This window comes from Camponotus vicinus, unplaced genomic scaffold (genome assembly GCF_025532165.1).
Source record: "Camponotus vicinus isolate PSW18456_S1 unplaced genomic scaffold, iyCamVici1.0 SCAF_5, whole genome shotgun sequence".
Lineage (NCBI taxonomy): Eukaryota > Metazoa > Arthropoda > Insecta > Hymenoptera > Formicidae > Camponotus > Camponotus vicinus.
In genome coordinates, this window is record NW_028141977.1 from 3,142,025 (window position 1) to 3,164,917 (window position 22,893).

Genomic DNA, 22,893 nt, shown 5'->3' on the forward strand with positions numbered 1-22,893 from the left:
CAAATGTAATTTGAAGATGATTTGAAAAGAGATTGCATTTAAATAGAAGTGTATTTAATTCTTAAAAGATCTAAAAAAATCATAGTTCAATCCTAAAAAAATTAATAATGATTATACTATCAATTACTTTGATTTTCATACATATTATAGTAGATAGAATCCAAAATGTTATATGCATTTTCAATCATGTTCTAGTTTTCTAGAAATAGGACACTTAATCTCTTTTGCCTATTTATTGCAATTGTAAATTTTTCAAAAAAATTTATTATGATTTAATATAAATATAATGCAATACGAAAATGTTTCATCTAAAGCAATATGCGATGAGGGACAAGTTGGTAAAAATTTAAGAAACCTCAGACAAGTAATTTTTCGAGCGGATTACTATCACGGCACAATGGTTTCAACCTAATAAGGGATATTACAACCTAATAAAGAATATTTTATTCATCTATAACGGTAACACATAATATCGCACTCAAAATATCGAATCGTCTCAAGAAAATTATCAAGAAAATCATCCTAACCGTCTTATGTATTTTTGATGTTCGTAGAAAATTTATATTTTTCTATTAAGAAAACAATAAAATAACGCTAAAAATCATTGGATGGAAGCGGAAAGAAGTAGATTATGAATATAAGGAAAATATAAAAAGCAACCAAAAGTTTCGCCCGTTTGGACCTTATGGTCGAATCAAATTGTGATCTAAATAATAGCTGATAATGATGTATTTCTCTAGGAAAAATTTCAAGTTGAGCATAGGAACAGTTTTAGAGATATGAAGAGTTGTCAAAGTTATCAAAATCGGCAAGCGAATCCATATATCATAAGCTATCATTAGATCACAATTCGATTTAATCCGTAAGGTCCACCAAATGAGCGAAAAAAACAGGTGCTTTTGCAATTGCTCTTTAATAAATTAAACTTTTGATCAAATCGAGAAATATAAATTAAGAATATACGTACATAGATGATTAAAATTATTATATAGAATATAACACATTATAATTGTGCTATAAGCATGATCATATGTTCGTTGAATATAAAAAATACTTTCTCTCTCTCTCCCTTCTTTCTTTCCTCTCTTTCTCTATCTCGCATTTAAAGTCTCAAGGTCTTAAGTATTTTCAGTGATTATTGTTGTTAGAAGAATAAATGTAAATAAATCATCAGAACAATATCGATGATAGCAGTATAAATAGATTAACCATACAGTGACAACGTGGAGAGTTAAATCCATAAAACTTTTAGATTTATGATTTATTAATCCGTTATTATAACAAAAATTTACATAACAGACTTTATTGCTCAATAAATTAATAATATTATTAAAAATGAATGAATTTGAACTCTTCGATTTTTCTTCCATGACAGATGCACAGATCTCACTAAGATCGGAGGATACGTCATTATGTTGGCATTGTAAAGAAGGTACGCAGTTTTATTTTTATGAAACATTCAGAGTTTAATAAATTTTCTTTACAAAAATACTTGCAGAATAAAAATTTTTTGAATCAGCGTTATGTATTTTATTATAAACTTTTTTATGCGTTATGCTCATTCAAACACACGTACACACACATACAAAAGTATGTGGCTATATAATTTATTTATTAAAAAGATTGGATATATATTATATAAATTCAACATTATTACTTAAAAAATATATTATGTATATAAATCTGTTTATGATAGATGTGAATAGGAGAAAACTCATATCCGCATGTAAGTGTACAAATGTATTCATACACGTTCATTGTCTGAAGGAAATAGGAAATACTGAACACATACTTTATTGCTCACGTTGTAAAGCTCGTTATCCATTAGAAATACGGCGCAAATCATTATTAAAGGTAACGTCACAAAAGATCTTATAATCGTTAAAAAATTGTAAAAAATAGCGAGCTAGCTTTTAGAAAAATAAAAAAATTTTTACTATAATATATACAGAGTGTTCGGAAATTCAATCGTCAAATTTTCAGAGATTGTCGGGGGCACCATAAGAATCATCTTTTGCAAATGAACCTGGGGTCGGAAACGTGTCATTACATCGCTATGGCATACGAAGTGTTCGAAGGAGTCGGGACCTCTAAATATCACAAAAAATAGAAGTTTTACAAAAAATTGTTTCAAACAAAAGTTGTAGGTAAAAAGGTCTATTTACTGGCGCCATGTGTTTGACCTTGGATGGCGTCGCCAAGGTCACGACAAGGCCACCTTGAATTTTTGAAATGGAACCCTCCACTTTTCATTGCATATTCTTGTAGCCCCTCTCGAGACCTTTTCAAAGCACCAATTGTATCAACTTTAAGTAAGCCGTTTCGAAGTTATTGAAGTTATAAAGTTTTTCCTGATAAGTCGACGACTGTAGCTATCGTATTATTATCCGCGAATGAAAGTAGAAGTGGTAAATGATGGTGGATCTACTTTTATAACTGACCGATGCGTATAATATTTTGGGCCATTTTTTATTACAGACATTCGAGCAAATAAAAACCTTCATTCTTTTGTAGACTTGAGTTTGTACTTCAAACAGTACTGTTGTGCACTGTTGTTAAAGCACGTATCCGATTGAAATCATCATCTAGAAAATAAAGTATTTTATTTCTGATTTCTAATATGCAATAAAAAGTGAAGGTTTCCATTTTAAAAATTCAAGATAGCCTTGTCGTGACCTTGGCGACGCCATCCAAGATCAAACACATGGCGCCAGTAAATAGACCTTTTTACACCCTACAACTTTTGTTTGAAACAATTTTTTGTAAAACCTATTTTTTGTGATATTTCCGACTCTTTCGAACACTCCGTATGCCGTAGCGATGTAATGACACTTTTCCGACCCCAGGTTCATTTGCAAGAAATGATTCTTATGGTGCCCCCGACAATCTCTGAAAATTTGACGACTGAATTTCCGAACACCCTGTATACTGGGTAGACCATTTTAATCGATACACGCGAATATCTTAGAAACACTGCATTAAATCGAAAAATGTTTCAGATATAAGTTGTATGGCTTGTAGGGGGACATAAGAGGGTACCATTGGTTTGACCTTGGGTAGCGTCGTCAAGGTCAGAGCAAGGTCACTTTAAATTTTTAAATGGAACTCCCTATTTTTTATTACATATTCTTGCAGCACATCTCGAGGGCTTTCCAAAACAATATAATAAAATATTTTTCCCTCAAGTCCTTTTTGAGTTATAAGGCTTGAAATAATTTCCTAATTTTACATAAACCGTAAAATATCTTATAAAATATTCATTTTTCGATTATTTTACCTTAATACTTTTATGTACAAAATAATGAGAGGAATAAATTGGTGTAAAGAAAACACATAGTTGTTTCGAAGAAAAAATATGTAATTGATAAATTACATATTTTTTTTTCGAAACAACTATGTGTTTTCTTTACACCAATTTATTCCTCTCATTATTTTGTACATAAAAGTATTAAGGTAAAATAATCGAAAAATGAATATTTTACAAGATATATTACGGTTTATGTAAAATTAAGAAATGATTTCAAGCCTCATAACTCGGAAAGTACTTAATGAAAACTAACTTAATTATAGTGTTGTGGAAGGCTCTCGAGATGAGCTACAAGAATATGTAATAAAAAATAGGGAGTTCCAGTTAAAAAATCCAAAATAACCTTGCCCTGATTTTGACAATGCCACCCAAAGTCAAACCAATGGTACCATCTTATGTCCCCCTTCAAGCCATACAACTTATATCTGAAACATTTTTCGATTTAATGCAGTTTTCTGAGATATTCGCGTGTATTGATTAAAATAGTCTACCCTGTATATATAGATTTTACAACTTAAGAAATTTGTTTCCACAAAATAATAAGCAGATATTAAATTTGAGAAAAACGTTAAAACCGTTAAACTCAAAATTCATATATAAATATATGTTACAATAATAAATCTTGGTAACAAAATTTACATTATATTATTTACGATCAGTTTACAATTCTTTTGATATTTTTAATTGAAGATTTTAAATTTTTGGCATATTTTGAAGGGCAAACTGCTTATAATAATTAAAATGTGAAGAAATATTCAATAACAAAATCAAAAGAATTTAAAACTTAAACGGAATGATTTATAGTTGTAATCATAATTCAATAAATAAATTACAGTGTAAAATAAGTAAAATATATCATAATAAAATCATTTTAAAGATGTTTTATAATTTTTACGTTTGATAATTTTATTTATAATAATATTATAATAATTTATTAAAAGAATTATTAATTTTTTATTAAATGTACTTATATAATACAAATATAATAATATTACAAAGATGGGAATAAATTGTTTCAGATGCTTCGGAAAGTTTGTGTCCTTTTTTTTATGATACAATGTTTGATATTTTCACACCTTATGCTTGGTGGTCTAGCGATTTATTCGATGCTATCAGTTGATGTCCAGGATATCCATCTGTTATCCTTTATCATGAAAATCATCAGTATCAGTGTATATTTTTATCTTGTTTATATAACAGTGTATAAAATAATTGACTGGAGTAGAACGTAAGAGTACATTCGATTATTAAATTATTCTACTAACTTTTTACATTTGGAGATTTTCAATTATTAAAAGCATATTTACGAAGAACTCAAGTTAAGAAAGCTAATTTTAACAATAAATTATCTGAAAAACTTTGGAATTAATTTTTTCTTAACAAAACAGTTAAAATCAATTATAGTCATTCATTCTGTCCGAATTGTAAATGATTATGATTTGTAATTTACTTTTATATAAAAGTAAACTTAAAATTATTAAAAGGAAAATATGATTATTATATTATATATATTATAGTATTTGAAATCATTATTATTAATTGGTAATAATAAATATAAGAATTGGTTATAAAGACGTACAATAAAGATATAAAATAATAAACAATAACTTAATTTAATTTGATTCTTTTACTAAAACAAATTTATATCAAATCTAAATTAAAAAAAGAATTTTTAAACTAAGGATGATAGAGATACTTATGTATGCCATAGTAAAATAATTTTATTCATTAAACGGAAACGATTCTTAATTTAAATTATATAATTGTAAAAATATTAAAATATTTTAATGAAAATATAAAACAGCATGTATTATATAATAAATATAACGATATAATTTTTTTATTTCTCATCTATTTGCAGAATATATCGACTTTATGATCAATGGTACAATAGCACTAAATTAAAATACATAAAACGATACAATGTTCACATTCAAAATACTGAAGAATGACTAAAATTTAGAAGAAAACATGAAAAAGATATAGGAAAACCTTTTTTATAAGACATTTTACATTTTTGACGATTGTAAGAAGCTTACATCATTAAGAAATACGTGTAACACATGAAAACTTAATTGACAAAATTACTTCTTCTTCATAGATAAAAAGATGTATGATTATATCACAATTAATAAAAATTATAATACATATAAAGATTATAATATAGCTCATAAATAATGTATATAATATATATTACAATGATATAATATTGTGTAATATATTATATTATAAAATATATAATATTAAATAATATCACATTATATATATTATATTAATATGTTATAAAATATAATATGTTATACAATATAATATATTATATTATAATATGTTATAAAGATATAATAATATATAATATAATATATATATATATATATATATATATATATAATATTACATATAGTATAAAGTATAAAGATATTAATATTAATAAGAAGAAATTGCTAATTTTATATTTTTTGAAATATTAATGCGATTTATCTCACAAAAACGATTTATAAAATTACTTATGATGATAGACACAAAAAGAAATTGCATCTTTCATATAAATTTTATAAATATATATTTTGCGCATCTATATTATTATTTATTATTATTTCCTTTATTAATGCAATCTATACTAATAAAATATTAAATAAATAATAAAAAACATATTTTTTTATATTATACTGTATTGATGGTGTAATGTTTTCATAATATTATTAATATTAATTAGGATAAATATGATTCTGTAATAAAAATAAATATATTAATCGCTCATTCTTTTACTTTTATAGTCAATTTTTATTTTATAGTCACGTAATTCAGTAAACATTGTTCAAAAGTATTTCTATTTACATTATGCAGATATGTTTAAATGCAAATATGTGTGTGTGAAAATAAATAAATGTATTAATTTTTTGTGCTTATTTGTTTTTATTTATAAAATTAAAATTATCATTTTTTGAAATGAGAGAGAAAATATAATAAATCAACAAATAAAAATAAGAAACTATAAGCATCAGGAACACGATTATAAATTATTTACATATTAATAAAACAATACACTAAATCTAGTAATTAATATTTACAAGTCGAGAGAGATTCACTTCAGTAATATTAAAATTTTTAATATTATGTAATTTAGTTTTATACATTTTATTTTTGTTGCAACAAAATTCTATACATTTATATGTATAATATCTGAAATTGTATAATCATATATCTAGCCTTAATATATACAATCTAGTTTAATCGTATTTCTGTTGAAAAATTCCGTTGAAATTCGACTTTATGACGAAGGAGGATACAATTCAATACAATTCAATAAATAAATCTTTGAGAGAATTCTTGTGATGATTATAACAGCATATTTGAAAAACTCGGACAAAGTTTACTTTGAAATACGGCTGGAATTTCTCGCAATTCAATAATCGATGCTTGAAGAAAATTTCGTGTATATATTAATGTATATATTAATAGTTTCGGAATTTTATATAGCTGAATATTAAGTTATTTAGGAAAAATTGTTCAACTGTAATTTGAAGATGATTTGAAAAGAGATTGCATTTAAATAGAAGTGTATTTAATTCTTAAAAGATCTAAAAAAATCATAGTACAATCCTAAAAAAATTAATAATGATTATACTATCAATTGCTTTGATTTTCATACATATTATAGTGGATAGAATCCAAAATATTATATGCATTTTCAATCATGTTCTAGTTTTCTAGAAATAGGACACTTAATCTCTTTTGCCTATTTATTGCAATTGTAAAATTTTCAAAAAAATTCATTATGATTTAATATAAATATAATGCAATACGAAAATGTTTCATCTAAAGCAATATGCGATGAGGGACAAGTTGGTAAAAATTTAAGAAACCTCAGACAAGTAATTTTTCGAGCGGATTACTATCACGGCACAATGGTTTCAACCTAATAAGGGATATTACAACCTAATAAAGAATATTTTATTCATCTATAACGGTAACACATAATATCGCACTCAAAATATCGAATCGTCTCAAGAAAATTATCAAGAAAATCATCCTAACCATCTTATGTATTTTTGATGTTCGTAGAAAATTTATATTTTCCTATTAAAAAAACAATAAAATAACGCTAAAAATCATTGGATGGAAGCGGAAAGAAGTAGATTATGAATATAAGGAAAATATAAAAAGCAACCGAAAGTTTCGCCCGTTTGGACCTTATGGTCGAATCAAATTGTGATCTAAATAATAGCTGATAATGATGTATTTCTCTAGGAAAATTTTCAAGTTGAGCATAGGAACAGTTTTAGAGATATGAAGAGTTGTCAAAGTTATCAAAATCGGCAAGCGAATCCATATATCATAAGCTATCATTAGATCACAATTCGATTTAATCCGTAAGGTCCACCAAATGAGCGAAGAAACAGGCGCTTTTGCAATTGCTCTTTAATAAATTAAACTTTTGATCAAATCGAGAAATATAAATTAAGAATATACGTACATAGATGATTAAAATTATTATATAGAATATAACACATTATAATTGTGCTATAAGCATGATCATATGTTCGTTGAATATAAAAAATACTCTCTCTCTCTCTCCCTTCTTTCTTTCCCCTCTTTCTCTATCTCGCATCTTAAAGTCTCAAGGTCTTAAGTATTTTCAGTGATTATTGTTGTTAGAAGAATAAATGTAAATAAATCATCAGAACAATATCGATGATAGCAGTATAAATAGATTAACCATACAGTGACAACGTGGAGAGTTAAATTCATAAAACTTTTAGATTTATGATTTATTAATCCGTTATTATAACAAAATTTTACATAACAGACTTTATTGCTAAATAAATTAATAATATAATTAAAAATGAATGAATTTGAATACTTTGATTTTTCTTCCATGACAGATGCACAGATCTCAATAAGATCGGAGGATACGTCATTATGTTGGCATTGTAAAGAAGGTACGCAGTATTATTTTTATGAAACAATCAGAGTTTAATAAATTTTCTTTACAAAGATACTTGCAGAATAAAAACTTTTTGAATCAGCGTTATGTATTTTATTATAAACTTTTTTATGCGTTATGCTCATTCAAACACACGTACACACACATACAAAAGTATGTGGCTATATAATTTATTTATTAAAAAGATTGGATATATATTATATAAATTCAACATTATTACTTAAAGGATATATTATGTATATAAATCTGTTTATGATAGATGTGAAAAGGAGAAAACTCATATCCGCATGTAAGTGTACAAATGTATTCATACACGTTCATTGTCTGAAGAAAATAGGAAATACTGAACACATACTTTATTGCTCACGTTGTAAAGCTCGTTATCCATTAGAAATACGGCGCAAATCATTATTAAAGGTAACGTCACAAAAGATCTTATAACCGTTAAAAAATTGTAAAAAATAGCGAGCTAGCTTTTAGAAAAATAAAAAAATTTTTATTTTAATATATACAGGGTGTTCGGAAATTCAATCGTCAAATTTTCAGAGATTGTCGGAGGCACCATAAGAATCATTTTTTGCAAATGAACCTGGGGTCGAAAACGTGTCATTACATCGCTATGGCATACGGAGTGTTCGAAAGAGTCGGGACCTCGAAATATCAAAAAAATAGAAGTTTTACAAAAAATTGTTTCAAACAAAAGTTGTAGGTAAAAAGGTCTATTTACTGGCGCCATGTGTTTGACCTTGGATGGCGCCGCCAAGGTCACGACAAGGCCACCTTGAATTTTTGAAATGGAACCCTCCACTTTTTATTGCATATTCTTGTAGCCCTTCTCGAGACCTCAAAGCACCAATTGTATCAACTTTAAGTAAGCCGTTTCGAAGTTATTGAAGTTATAAAGTTTTTCCTGATAAGTCGACGACTGTAGCTATCGTATTATTATCCGCGAATGAAGGTAGAAGTGGTAAATGATGGTGGATCTACTTTTATAACTGACCGATGCGTATAATATTTTGAGCCTTTCTTTATTACAGACATTCGAGCAAATAAAAACCTTCATTTTTTTGTAGACTTGAGTTTGTACTTCAAACAGTACTGTTGTGCACTGTTGTTAAAGCACGTATCCGATTGAAATCATCATCTAGAAAATAAAGTATTTTATTTCTGATTTCTAATATGCAATAAAAAGTGGAGGGTTCCATTTTAAAAATTCAAGATGGCCTTGTCGTGACCTTGACGACGCCATCCAAGATCAAACACATGGCGCCAGTAAATAGACCTTTTTACACCCTTACACCTTTACAACTTTAAAACAATTTTTTGTAAAACCTATTTTTTGTGATATTTCGTGGTCCCGACTCTTTCGAACACTCCGTATGCCGTAGCGATGTAATGACACGTTTCCGACCCCAGGTTCATTTGCAAAAAATGATTCTTATGGTGCCCCCGACAATCTCTGAAAATTTGACGATTGAATTTCCGAACACTTTGTATACAGGGTAGACCATTTTAATCAATACACGCGAATATCTTAGAAACACTGCATTAAATCGAAAAATGTTTCAGATATAAGTTGTATGGCTTGAAGGGGGACATAAGAGGGTACCATTGGTTTGACCTTGGGTAGCGTTGTCAAGGTCAGGGCAAGGTCACTTTAAATTTTTAAATGGAACTCCCTATTTTTTATTACATATTCTTGCAGCACATCTCGAGGGCTTCTGAAACATTTTTCGATTTAATGCAGTGTTTCTGAGATATTCGCGTGTATTGATTAAAATAGTCTACCCTGTATATATAGATTTTACAACTTAAGAAATTTGTTTCCACAAAATAATAAGCAGATATTAAATTTGAGAAAAACGTTAAAACCGTTAAACTCAAAATTCATATATAAATATATGTTACAATAATAAATCTTGGTAACAAAATTTACATTATATTATTTACGATCAGTTTACAATTCTTTTGAATATTTTAAATTGAAGATTTTAAATTTTTGGCATATTTTGAAGGGCAAACTGCTTATAATAATTAAAATGTGAAGAAATATTCAATAACAAAATCAAAGGAATTTAAACCTTAAACGGAATGATTTATAGTTGTAATCATAATTCAATAAATAAATTACAGTGTAAAATAAGTAAAATATATCATAATAAAATCATTTTAAAGATGTTTTATAATTTTTACGTTTGATAATTTTATTTGTAATAATATTATAATAATTTATTAAAAGAATTTTTAATTTTTTATTAAATGTACTTATATAATACAAATATAATAATATTACAAAGATGGGAATAAATTGTTTCAGATGCTTCGGAAAGTTTGTGTCCCTTTTTTTATGATACAATGTTTGATATTTTCATACCTTATGCTTGGTGGTCTAGCGATTTATTCGGTGCTATCAGTTGATGTCCAGGATATCCATCTGTTATCCATTATCATGAAAATCATCAGTATCAGTGTATATTTTTATCTTGTTTATATAACAGTGCATAAAATAATTGACTGGAGTAGAACGTAAGAGTACATTCGATTATTAAATTATTCTAACTTTTTACATTCGGAGATTTTCAGTTATTAAAAGCATATTTACGAAGAACTCAAGTTAAGAAAGCTAATTTTAACAATAAATTATCTGATAAACTTTGGAATTAATTTTTTCTTAACAAAACAGTTAAAATCAATTATAGTCATTCATTCTGTCCGAATTGTAAATGATTATGATTTAAAATTTACTTTTATATAAAAGTAAACTTAAAATTATTAAAAGGAAAATATGATTATTATATTATATATATTTTAGTATTTGAAATCATTATTATTAATTGGTAATAATAAATATAAGAATTGGTTATAAAGACGTACAATAAAGATATAAAATAATAAACAATAACTTAATTTAATTTGGTTCTTTTACTAAAACAAATTTATATCAAATCTAAATTAAAAAAAGAATCTTTAAACTAAGGATGATAGAGATACTTTTGTATGCCATAGTAAAATAATTTTATTCATTAAACGGAAATGATTCTTAATTTAAATTATATAATTGTAAAAATATTAAAACATTTTAATAAAAATATAAAACAGCATGTATTATATAATAAATATAACGATATGAGTTTTTTATTTCTCATCTATTTGCAGAATATATCAACTTTATGATCAATGGTACAATAGCACTAAATTGAAATACATAAAACGATACAATGTTCACATTCAAAATACTAAAGAATGACTAAAATTTAGAAGAAAACATGAAAAAGATATAGGAAATCCTTTTTTATAAGTCATTTTACATTTTTGACGATTGTAAGAAGCTTACATCATTAAGAAATACGTGTAACACATGTAAATTTAATTGACAAAATTACTTCTTCTTCATAGATAAAAAGATGTATGATTATATCACAATTAATAAAAATTATAATACATATAAAGATCATAATATAGCTCATAAATAATTTATATAATATATATTACAATGATATAATATTGTGTAATATATTATATTATAAAATATATAATATTAAATAATATTACATTATATATATTATATTAATATATTTTACAATATTATGTTATAATATATTATAAAGGTATAATATATTATAAAGGTATAATATATAATATTATATATAATATTATATAGAATATAAATTATAAAGATATTAATATTAATAAGAGAAAATTGCTAATTTTATATTCTTTGAAAAATTAATCGATTTATCTTACACAAGAATAATTTATACAATTTCTTTTAATGATAGATACGAAAAGAAATCTTTTATATAATTCTTTTATATAAATTTTATAAATATACATTTTGCTCATCTACATATTATATTTCTTTTATTAATTAAATCTATACTAATAAAATATTAAATAACATAACAAAAAATTATATTTTTTATGTAATAATGTATTGATGGTGTAGTGTTTTCATAATGTAATTACGATAAATATAATTTTATAATAAAAATAAATATATAAGTCGCTCATTATTTTATTTTTATAGCCAATTTTTATTTTATAGTCACGTAATTTTTCAGTAAACATAAATGTATTTCTATTTACATTATGCAGATATGTATCAATTGCTTGTATGTGAAAATAAATAAATGTATTAGTTTTCGCATTTGTTTTTATTTATAGAATTAAAATTATCATTTTTTTTAAGAGAAAGAATATATAATAAATCAACAAATAAAAATAAAAAACTATAAGCATCAAGATTAAACATTATTTGCAAATTAATAAATCAATACACTAAATCCAGTAATTAATATTTATAAGTCGAGAAAGTTTCATTTTAGTAATTAAAATTTACAATATTACATTTAATTTTTTGTTGCAACGAAATTATGTACATTTATATGTATAATGTACAATGATAAATTATGTATATATACAATAATATCAATAATATGAAAATATATACAATAATATGTATAATTTGGATATCTAAAGCTGTGTACAATTGTATATATCTAACCTTAATATGCACAGCCTAAATTAATCTGTTATAATCGTTATTCTGTTGTAAAATTCAATCTAAATGTCACTTTATGGCTAAAGAGATGTGATACAATTCAATAAATAAATCTTGAGAATTCTTGCGATAATTATAACATATCATATTTCAGAAACTCAAACGAAGTTTACTTCGAAATATGGCTAAAATTGTTTCTCGCAATTCAATAATCGATGCTTGAAAAAAATTTCATGTACACATAATGTACATATATACATACAGGGTGTCCCATTTTAAATAATACGCTCAAATATCTCCGAAACGGTGCGTTAAATAAAAAAATGTTTTAAACAAAAGTTGTATGGCTTGAAGGGGGCCATCAAATAGTGGCAATGATTTGACCTTGGAGAGTCATTTGAAGGTCATGTGAAGGTCATTTTATTACATATTCTTGTAGCTTATCTCGAGGGCTTTCCAAAACACTATAATTAAGTTAGTTTTCATTCAGTACTTTCCGAGTTATGAGGCTTGAAATCATTTCTTAATTTTACATAAACCGTAAAATATCTTATAAAATATTCATTTTTCGATTATCTTACCTTAATACTTTTATGTACAAAATAATGAGAGGAATCTATTGGTGTAAAGAAAACACATAGTTGTTTCGAAGAAAAAATATGTAATTGTTAAATTACACTACAGTCTAGTGATGGAAAAAAAAATATAATAATTTATTATATTATTTTATATTTTATATAATATATATATTATTTTATTATATCATTTTATATATTATGTATAATATTAAATAAACATATATTCTATGTTAATATATACATATTTTTTTCTACGCGACGGTGCCCTCTTTGTTATCATCACTAGACCGCCATAGATGATGCTTTTCGCGGCGCTCGGCCGCCAGCATGCACTTGGAGTGGAGAAAACGGCACCAAGATCCCGACTCTGATCATTACAAAATCACGCGTAAGGATTGGATTTATTACAAAGATACGCGTCGAAATTTTTTGGCGAAACAAATAAAATTATATGTTACAAAAACGATGTGTCTAAGATTGTTGAAGTTAATTATGATTCTAAACTAACAAAACTGACTCGCTTTCCTGTAGTGTATTATCAGAACGTGAACATGAATTAATATTTAAATTATAACGAGTAGCGCTGTAATTTATTCTTGATCTCTAAATAGTTTGACGATTAATTTAGTTGAAATAAACAATAACATTGTAGATGTAGAGTTATGTTTCGATAATTACAATGTATTCCGTTTGAATAGAAATATTGCAAATAACGATTATTTACATGGAAATGGCGTATTAATGGCAATTTATAACAATTCATAACAATTTATTTTATCACGCTTTAAATGTAACTGTAACATGCGCTGAATATCTTTTTGTCGATATACGACTAATGGCTGTGTCTATCAACGTCACTTAACTTTAATCTTAACTTAACTCATTCTTTGTTTTTTTTCTAAAGAAACCAGTTAGGAGGAGACGAAGAGTGAGTTAAGCTAAGATTAAAGTTAAACGACGTTGGTAGAAACAGGTATAAATCATAAACACATGTTATTGACACTTGTCTTTTAAACTCGGATTCTTCTGTTTATGATTCTCAACGCCTGTGTTGAAGAATGATGACAATGTGACTTAATGCTAATAAATTAATAATCGGAAATTACAACTTGCTTTACACACATATTGGCACAATAATTATAATTACCTGTAATACTTATATTTACTGCCATATGAATGAACAAGCAAATGTGATCTTGCATTATTTTAACGAATTTAATTTTTATCGGTACAATAACATCATTAATGTAAACAATTATGCATTAGATTTTGTTTTTTTACAATATTTCAGGATCTTCAGTATTAAAGACTTTATGTATTTACGATTATTATTCCACACATACACACACCCACACACATTCGACTATTGTAATATCTCTGTATCGGTATCTCAGTTAAATTATTTTCCCAATCCAAATTTCCGAATGGAAGTTAAATTTCAAACCGTCAAATTATGAGAATATTAATGATTATCTTGGCAGTATTCTATGGAAATTAATAAATCTTAATATAAATAATGTTATTGATTTTTTATATAACCATCTTAATTATGCGTTTTCTGTTTAAATTAATAATAAGTTAATTATGTCCGCTTAATATTTAAATTCAGAAATTAATTCAAAATTTAAACATTTTAAAATAATATAAAATAAAAAAATAAAGTAAATTTTAGTTAAAAATACTTGGCGTAACCAATTTCATAAATTCTCAAATAGATGAATATTTAAAATAATTTATAAGCCAGAAAATTTCATAAATAATTTTTTCGTTGGAATTATATTAGTACATTATTATATTATTATATTATATTATCATATGATATTAATTATTATAATTTAAAATGGAATTAAAAGCTTGCTTGTGCAATTGTTACCATAAGATTCAACATTACCATAAGATTACCATAAGATTAATTGTATTTATTTGTATTTATTGCAATTGTAAATTTAAAAAAATATTATTATGATTTAATAGAAAGATACTGCAAAATAAAAATTTTTCATCTAAAGCAATATGCGACTAGGGAAAAGTTGTAAAGATTTAAGAAATCACACACATACACACAAGTAGCTTTTCGAACGGATTACTATCGCAGCACAATGGTTTCAACCTAATAAGGAATATTTTATTCTTCTATAAAGGTAACATACACAATATCACAGTCGAAATATCGAATCGTCTCATGAAAATCATTGAGAAAGTCATCCCGACCGTCTCATGTCTTTTTGATGTTCGAAGATAAATTACCTATTAAAATTTTCCTATTAGAAAAACAACAATATCGCTAAAAATCATTGGATGAAATCTCAGAAAGAAAGTAAATTATGAATATAAGGAGAATATAAAGAGTAATCACAAGTTTCGCCCGTTTGGTGGACTTCACGGATCGAACCATTGTGATCTAAATAATATTGATGATGTATTCATCTGGCAAAAATTTGAAGTTAAACATAGGAACGGTTTCAAAGATATGAAGAGTTGTCAAAGTTATCAAAGATCGGCAAGCGAATCCATATATTAACATAAGATTTTATGTTAATATATGGATTAGATCACAATTCGACTTTATAATTTAAGATCCAAATGGGCCAAAAAACAGGTGTTTTTGCAAATGCTCTTCGATAAATTAAACTTTTGATCAAATCGAGAAATACAAATTAAGAATATATATGTACATAGATAATGGAAATTAGTATATAGAATATAACATATTATAATTGTGCTATAAGCATGATATGTTCGTTGAATATAAAAAATACCCTTTTTCTCTCTTCTTTTTTCTTCCCCCCCCCTCTCACTCACTCTCTCTCTCTCTCTCTCTCGCTCTCTCTCTCTCTCGCTCTCGCTCTCGCTGTCTCTCGTTCAAATCTTAAAGTCCCAAGGTCTTAAATATTTTCAGCGACTGTTGTTGTCAGAAGAATAAATGTAAATAAATCATCAGAACATTATGAAAGTTAGCAGTATCAAGAGATTAACCATACAGTGACAACGTGGAGAGTTAAATTCATAAGACGTATTAATCCGTTATTATAACAAAAGCTTACATAACAGTTTATTGCTCAATAATTTAATAATACAATTAAAAATGAATGAATTTGAACTCCCTGAATTTTCTTCCATGGAAGATGAACGGATCGCATCAATATCATCATCATGTTGGCGTTGTAAAAAAAGTACGCAGTTTTATTTTTATGAAATAATCGCAGTATAATAAATTTTCTTTACAAAGATAATTGCGGAATAAAAATTTTTTAAATCAGCGTTATGTATTTTGTATTATAAACTTTTTTATGCGTTACACACACACACACACACACACACACACACACACACACACACACACACATATATATATATGTGTGTTTATGCATATATATATATATATATATATACACTCGTCAAAAAAATTATCGCAACACGCAATTAATATTAAAATTTCACCTAAATTCAAATAAGCGTATCTCCGCGAAAAATTATCGCATTTGAAAAATTTTTTTTTTGTTTTAAAGGGTAAAGTCTCCACTTTAAGAAACTTTCGTTAAATTTTGATTTCATTCTCTCTCCCTCTCTTCATCCCTTTAAAAGTAAGGACGTGTTTTTTTTTTCAAAAAATTGCAAAGTTTGACGAACTCTACGGGGTGTACTAAATTTTTTTCGTCAATATCATCATAACTATCATAAAATATGGACTTTTCTTTACAAGTTTAAAAAAAAATTGAAGCCCGTGCGATTTTCTTTCGCGGAGTTACGGCGTATCAAAATTATCTATGCATTTTTGTGCAACCGCCAACTTTTGTATTAACCGATGGGCACCACGGGGAGGTTGTTGATCGGATTTTGCCCATCATGTGTGTGTGTGTGTGTGTGTGTGTGTGTGTATGTGTGTGTGTGTGTTGGAAAAGGGATGTATGTTGTATGTATTTAAAAATGTGTATTTCCGCCTCGTCTTCGGATGACCTCTTGCAGGCGCTCACGCATATTAATGCAAGCTCTAATTGTGGCCTGCGGAATTTCGAACCAAATTCGCTGTAGAGCTGCTTTCAATTGCTGGAGATTGGTTGGCTGCCTCTCCAAATCACGCAGCCTTCTTGCCATTATATCCCACAGATGTTCGATGGGATTTAAATCCGGGCTCATCGCTGGATGTGGTAACACCTCGATGTTGTTTTCTTCGAAGAAGTCAACTGTAATCCTGGCAGTGTGTGGACGAGCATTATCTTGCATTAGAATGAAATTGCGCCTCATTTGACGACGCATCGGAATTATGTGAGGACGCAAAATTTCCTCCACATAGCGTATCGCTGTCATTCCGGGAGGTGGTACAATTACGAGATTTGTGCGTCTATGTGTGGATATTCCACCCCATACCATAATTGAACCACCACCAAATGCTCGAACAGGTTCGACGCAATTCTCTTCAAAACGGTGTCCCTGACGACGCCAAACACGAACTCTTCTGTCAGAACCGAAGAGGCAAAATCGCGACTCGTCAGTGAACAATACGTTGTCTTGCAGTCCAGTTCTGATGACTGCGTGCATATTGTAAACGATTACGTCGATGAGCCACAGACAACATTGGTACTTGAGCACGAACTCGCGAACTGAAGTTTCTTTCGTGCAGACGATTCCTGATTGTTTGATCGCTTATTCGTCTGTACGGCAGAATGTCATTAGCGATTTGTCGCGCAATTATTACTGGATTTTGTATTGCCGCGTTTACGATGAGACGATCTTCTCGAGCTGATGTTGCTCGTCTTCGACCTTGTCCTCTTCTCCAACGAAATCCGCCTGTTTCTTCATAACGAGCCCAAACTCGAGAGATTGAGGCCCGATGCACACCCATTCGCCTTGCAACATGTGCCTGACTTGCCCCTTCTTCCAAAAGAGCAATAATTTGCGCACATTGATTTTCGTTTAAACGAGGCATTTTTGTTTCCCGAATGAACAACACAGTGTTTTTAATACTATGAAGTTTTGTACGTACTGAAGTAAGTACAGTACATAACTTCACAGTGTATACTGTGTGAACTTCAGTATTGTGAAGTTATGTACTGTAAGAACTTCAGTACTGTGAAATTATGTACTGTAAGTACTTACTTCAGTACGTACGAAACTTCACAGTATTAAAAATACTGTTGTTCATTCGGAAAACAAAAATTCTTCGTTTAAACGAAAATTAGGGGTGGAATATCCACATATAAACGCACAAATCCCATAATTTTATTACCTCCCGGAATGACAGCGATACGCTATGTGGAGTGGTCCCCGTGGTGCCCATCGGTTAATACAAATTGGCGGTTGCACAAAAATGCATAGATAATTTTGATACGCCGTAACTCCGCGAAAGAAAATCGCACGGGCTTCAATTTTTTTTTAAACTTGTAAAGAAAAGTCCATATTTTATGATAGTTATGATGATATTGACGAAAAAAATTTAGTACACCCCGTAGAGTTCGTCAAACTTTGCAATTTTTTGAAAAAAAAAACACGTCCTTACTTTTAAAGGGATGAAGAGAGGGAGAGAGAATGAAATCAAAATTTAACGAAAGTTTCTTAAAGTGGAGACTTTACCCTTTAAAACAAAAAAAAAATTTTTCAAATGCGATAATTTTTCGCGGAGATACGCTTATTTGAATTTAGGTGAAATTTTAATATTAATTGCGTGTTGCGATAATTTTTTTGACGAGTGTATATGCATAAACACACATAAAAATATGTATCTATATAATTTATTTTTTAAAAAGATTGAATATATATTATATAAATTTAACATTATTATTTAAAAAATATATTATGTATATAAATCTGTTTATGATAGATGTGAATAGCAGAATACTCATACTCGCATGTAACTGTGCAAATGCATATTTACACGTTTATTGTCTGAAGGAGATGGCAAATAAAGAAGATATACTTTATTGCCCATGTTGTAATGCTCGCTATCCATTAGAAATACGGCCCGAATTATTATCAATGGTAACGTCACAAAAGATCTTATAACCGTTAAAAAATTGTAGAAAATAGTGAGCTAGCTTTTAAAAAAATAAAAAAAATTTTATTTTAATATGTATATATATATATAATATATATATATATATATATATATATATATATATATATATATATATATATATATATATACATATTAAAATAAAATTTTATATATATATATATATATATATATATATAGATTTTACAACTTAGAAAAGATGATTTCACAAAATAATAAGCAGATATTAAATTTAAGACAAATGCTAAAATCGTTAAAATCAAAATTCATATACAGGGTGAGCCATTTTAATTAACGCACGCAATTATTTCGGAAACAAAGCATTTTAGAGAAAAATGTTTCAGACAAAAGTTTTATGATTTCGAGGGGGCCATAAGATGGTATCATTGGTTTGACCTTGAAGAGTTATTTGAAGGTCACATGAAGGTCACCTTCAATTTCTTAAATGGAACCTACTATTTGTCATTGCATATTCTTGTAGCTTATCTCGAGAGCTTTCCAAAACACTATAATTAAGTACCTTTTCGTTAAGTACTTTTTGAGTTATGAGGCTTGAAATAATTTCTTAATTTTACATAAACCGTAAAATATCTTGTAAAATATTCATTTTTCGATTATCTTACCTTAATACTTTTACGTACAAAATAATGAGAGGAATCAACTGGTGTAAAGAAAACACATAGTTGTTTTGAAGAAAAAATATATAATTTGCAATTAACAATTCCATATTTTTTCTTAAAAACAACTATGTGTTTTCTTTACACCAATTGATTCCTCTCATTATTTTGTACGTAAAAGTATTAAGGTAAGATAATCGAAAAATGAATATTTTACAAGATATTTTACGGTTTATGTAAAATTAAGAAATTATTTCAAGCCTCATAACTCAAAAAGTACTTAACGAAAAGGTACTTAGTTATAGTGTTTTGGAAAGCTCTCGAGATAAGCTACAAGAATATGCAATGACAAATAGTAGGTTCCATTTAAGAAATTGAAGGTGACCTTCATGTGACCTTCAAATAACTCTTCAAGGTCAAACCAATGATACCCTCTTATGGCCCTCTCGAAACCATAAAACTTTTGTTTGAAACATTTTTCTCTAAAATGCTTTGTTTCCGAAATAATTGCGTGCGTTAATTAAAATGGCTCAACCTGTATAAACATATGCCACAGTAATAATAAAGCTTGGTAACAAAACTTACATTATATTATTTATATGTACGATCAGTTTATAATTTTTTGATATTTTTAAATAAAGATTTTAAACTTTTAGCATATTTGGAAGGGTAGACAGTCTATAATAATTAAAGTGTGAAAAAATGTTCGATGACAAATTCAAAAGAATTTAAAACGTACGCGGAATGATTTATAGATGTAATCATAACAATTCAACAAATAAATTACAGTGTAAAATAAATAAGAATATATCAAGAAACAAAATGATAAAATAATTTCTGATGACGATGTTTCATAATTTCTACGTTTGATGATACTATTTATAATAATATTAAAATAATTTATTTAAAGTATTATTTTTTCATTAAATGTGTTCATATGATACCAATATAATAATATTACAAAGATGGGAATAAATTGTTTCAGATGCTTTGGAAAATTTGTATTCCTCTTTTTATAATATCATATTTTATATGTATAAATTTCATAACGGTACTAATCGTTTATTTAGTATTATCAATTGATATTCAGAATCAGTTAACCTTTATCGTAAAAATCATCGTCCTAGGCTTATTTCTTTGGTCTATTTATATGACAGTGCTTCAAATAGTTGACTGGAGTAAAAGGTAAGAGTACATTCGATTAACTAATTAATCTAACTTTTTTACATTCGAAGATTTTCAACTATTAAAAGTATATTCACGAAAAACTGAAGTAAAATAAAGAATTGAAGTTAATAAATTTAATTTTAACAATAAATTATCTGACAAATTTCGGAATTAATTTTTTTTTCTTAAAAAAAATGATTGAAATAGCGATTAAAGCCAATTATAGCCCATAATTACATTTGAATTGTAAATGATTAAGAAAATTCCTTTCAAAATATACTACACGAATAATAATCACATTTCTCTCTCTTAACTGATTTAAAATTTGCTTTTATATAAAAGTAAACTTAAAATTATTAAAAGGAACATATGATTATTATATTATGTATTATTTGAAATCATTATTATTAATTAATAATAATAAATATAATAATTGATCATAAAGATGTACAATAAAGATATAAATGAATAAACACAAATGACTTAATTTGATACTTTTACTAAAACAAATTTATATCAAATCTAAATTAAAAAATAATCTTTTTAGACTAAGGATGATTGAGATACTTTGTATGCCATGGTACAGCAATTTTATTCGTTAAACGAAAACTATTCTAATTTAAATTATATAATTGTAAAAATACTAAAATATCTTAATAAAAATATAAAAGAGCATATATTATATAATAAATACAATATAGAGATATAAATTGCTTTTTATTATTTATTATCTATTTACAGAATATATGAACCTTATCATCAATGGTACAAAAGCACTTATGAATGGAAATTGATAAGACCATCTACTGATAACAATATTGAAGATTACAATATTGAAGAGATTTAAATTTAATTTTCTAGTACATTTATAAGTTATAATGCGATTATTATAATATTTAAGAAAGTAAGAGGAGTAAAAATTTCATTATTCTGCATGTTTGTAAGCTGTAATGCTATTATTTAAAGGAGATATAGAAAAAAAACATAAAAAGAGATATAAAAAAGTCGCTTTTATAAGATATTTTACAATTTTGACGAAACATTAAGAAGCTTATATTATGAAAAATACGTGTAACACATATAAATATAATAGACAAAATTTTATCTTATTCATGGATAAATAGATTATATCACAATTAATAAAAATTATAATACCTATAAAGATAATAATATAGCTTATAAATAATGTATATACATAATATATATTACAAAGATGTAATGTTATATAAAATATTATATTATAAAATATATTATATAATATATTAAATAATATTACATTATATATAAATATATATATATATATATATATATATATATATATTATATTAATATGTTATATTATAAAGATATAGTAATATATAATATTATATGTAATATAAATTATAATGTTATTAATATTAATAAGGGGAAATTGTACTTATTTTATATTCTTTGAAATATTAATGCAAATCATCTCATACAAAAATGATTTATAAAATTTCTTTGATGATGAACACAAAAAGAAATCTTTTATGTAAACCTTTTATATAAATTTTATAAATATAGATTTTGCGCATCTACATATTATTATTCCTTCTTTTATTAATTAAATCTATACTAATAAAATATTAAAAAACGTGTTTTATATTAATATGTATGATAAATACAAAAAGAAATCTTTTATATAATTTTTTTATATAAATTTTTTGTAAAAATAAATTTTGCGCATCTATATATTATTATTTCTTTTCTTAATTAAATTTATACTAATAAAATATTAAATAAATTA

The 22,893-nt window shown here is 26.4% G+C and overlaps 2 protein-coding genes across 2 annotated transcripts; both read left to right on the forward strand.

The window, feature by feature from the left end:
* The first annotated feature begins 1,229 nt into the window (after positions 1–1,229).
* Positions 1,230–5,326, forward strand: LOC145972560 (uncharacterized). Its single transcript, XM_083101287.1, has 4 exons — positions 1,230–1,432; positions 1,697–1,854; positions 4,327–4,535; positions 5,169–5,326. Exons 1-4 carry the CDS (start codon positions 1,336–1,338, stop codon positions 5,257–5,259), a joined length of 555 nt encoding a protein of 184 aa, XP_082957413.1. The 5' UTR covers positions 1,230–1,335; the 3' UTR covers positions 5,260–5,326.
* Positions 5,327–16,416: 11,090 nt separating this feature from the next.
* LOC145971853 (uncharacterized) lies at positions 16,417–21,972 on the forward strand. The gene is made up of 5 exons (XM_083099915.1): positions 16,417–16,504; positions 19,150–19,307; positions 20,944–20,959; positions 21,029–21,143; positions 21,867–21,972. The coding sequence occupies exons 1-5, from the start codon at positions 16,417–16,419 to the stop codon at positions 21,970–21,972; spliced, it is 483 nt and encodes a 160-aa protein (XP_082956041.1).
* Positions 21,973–22,893: the final 921 nt, after the last annotated feature.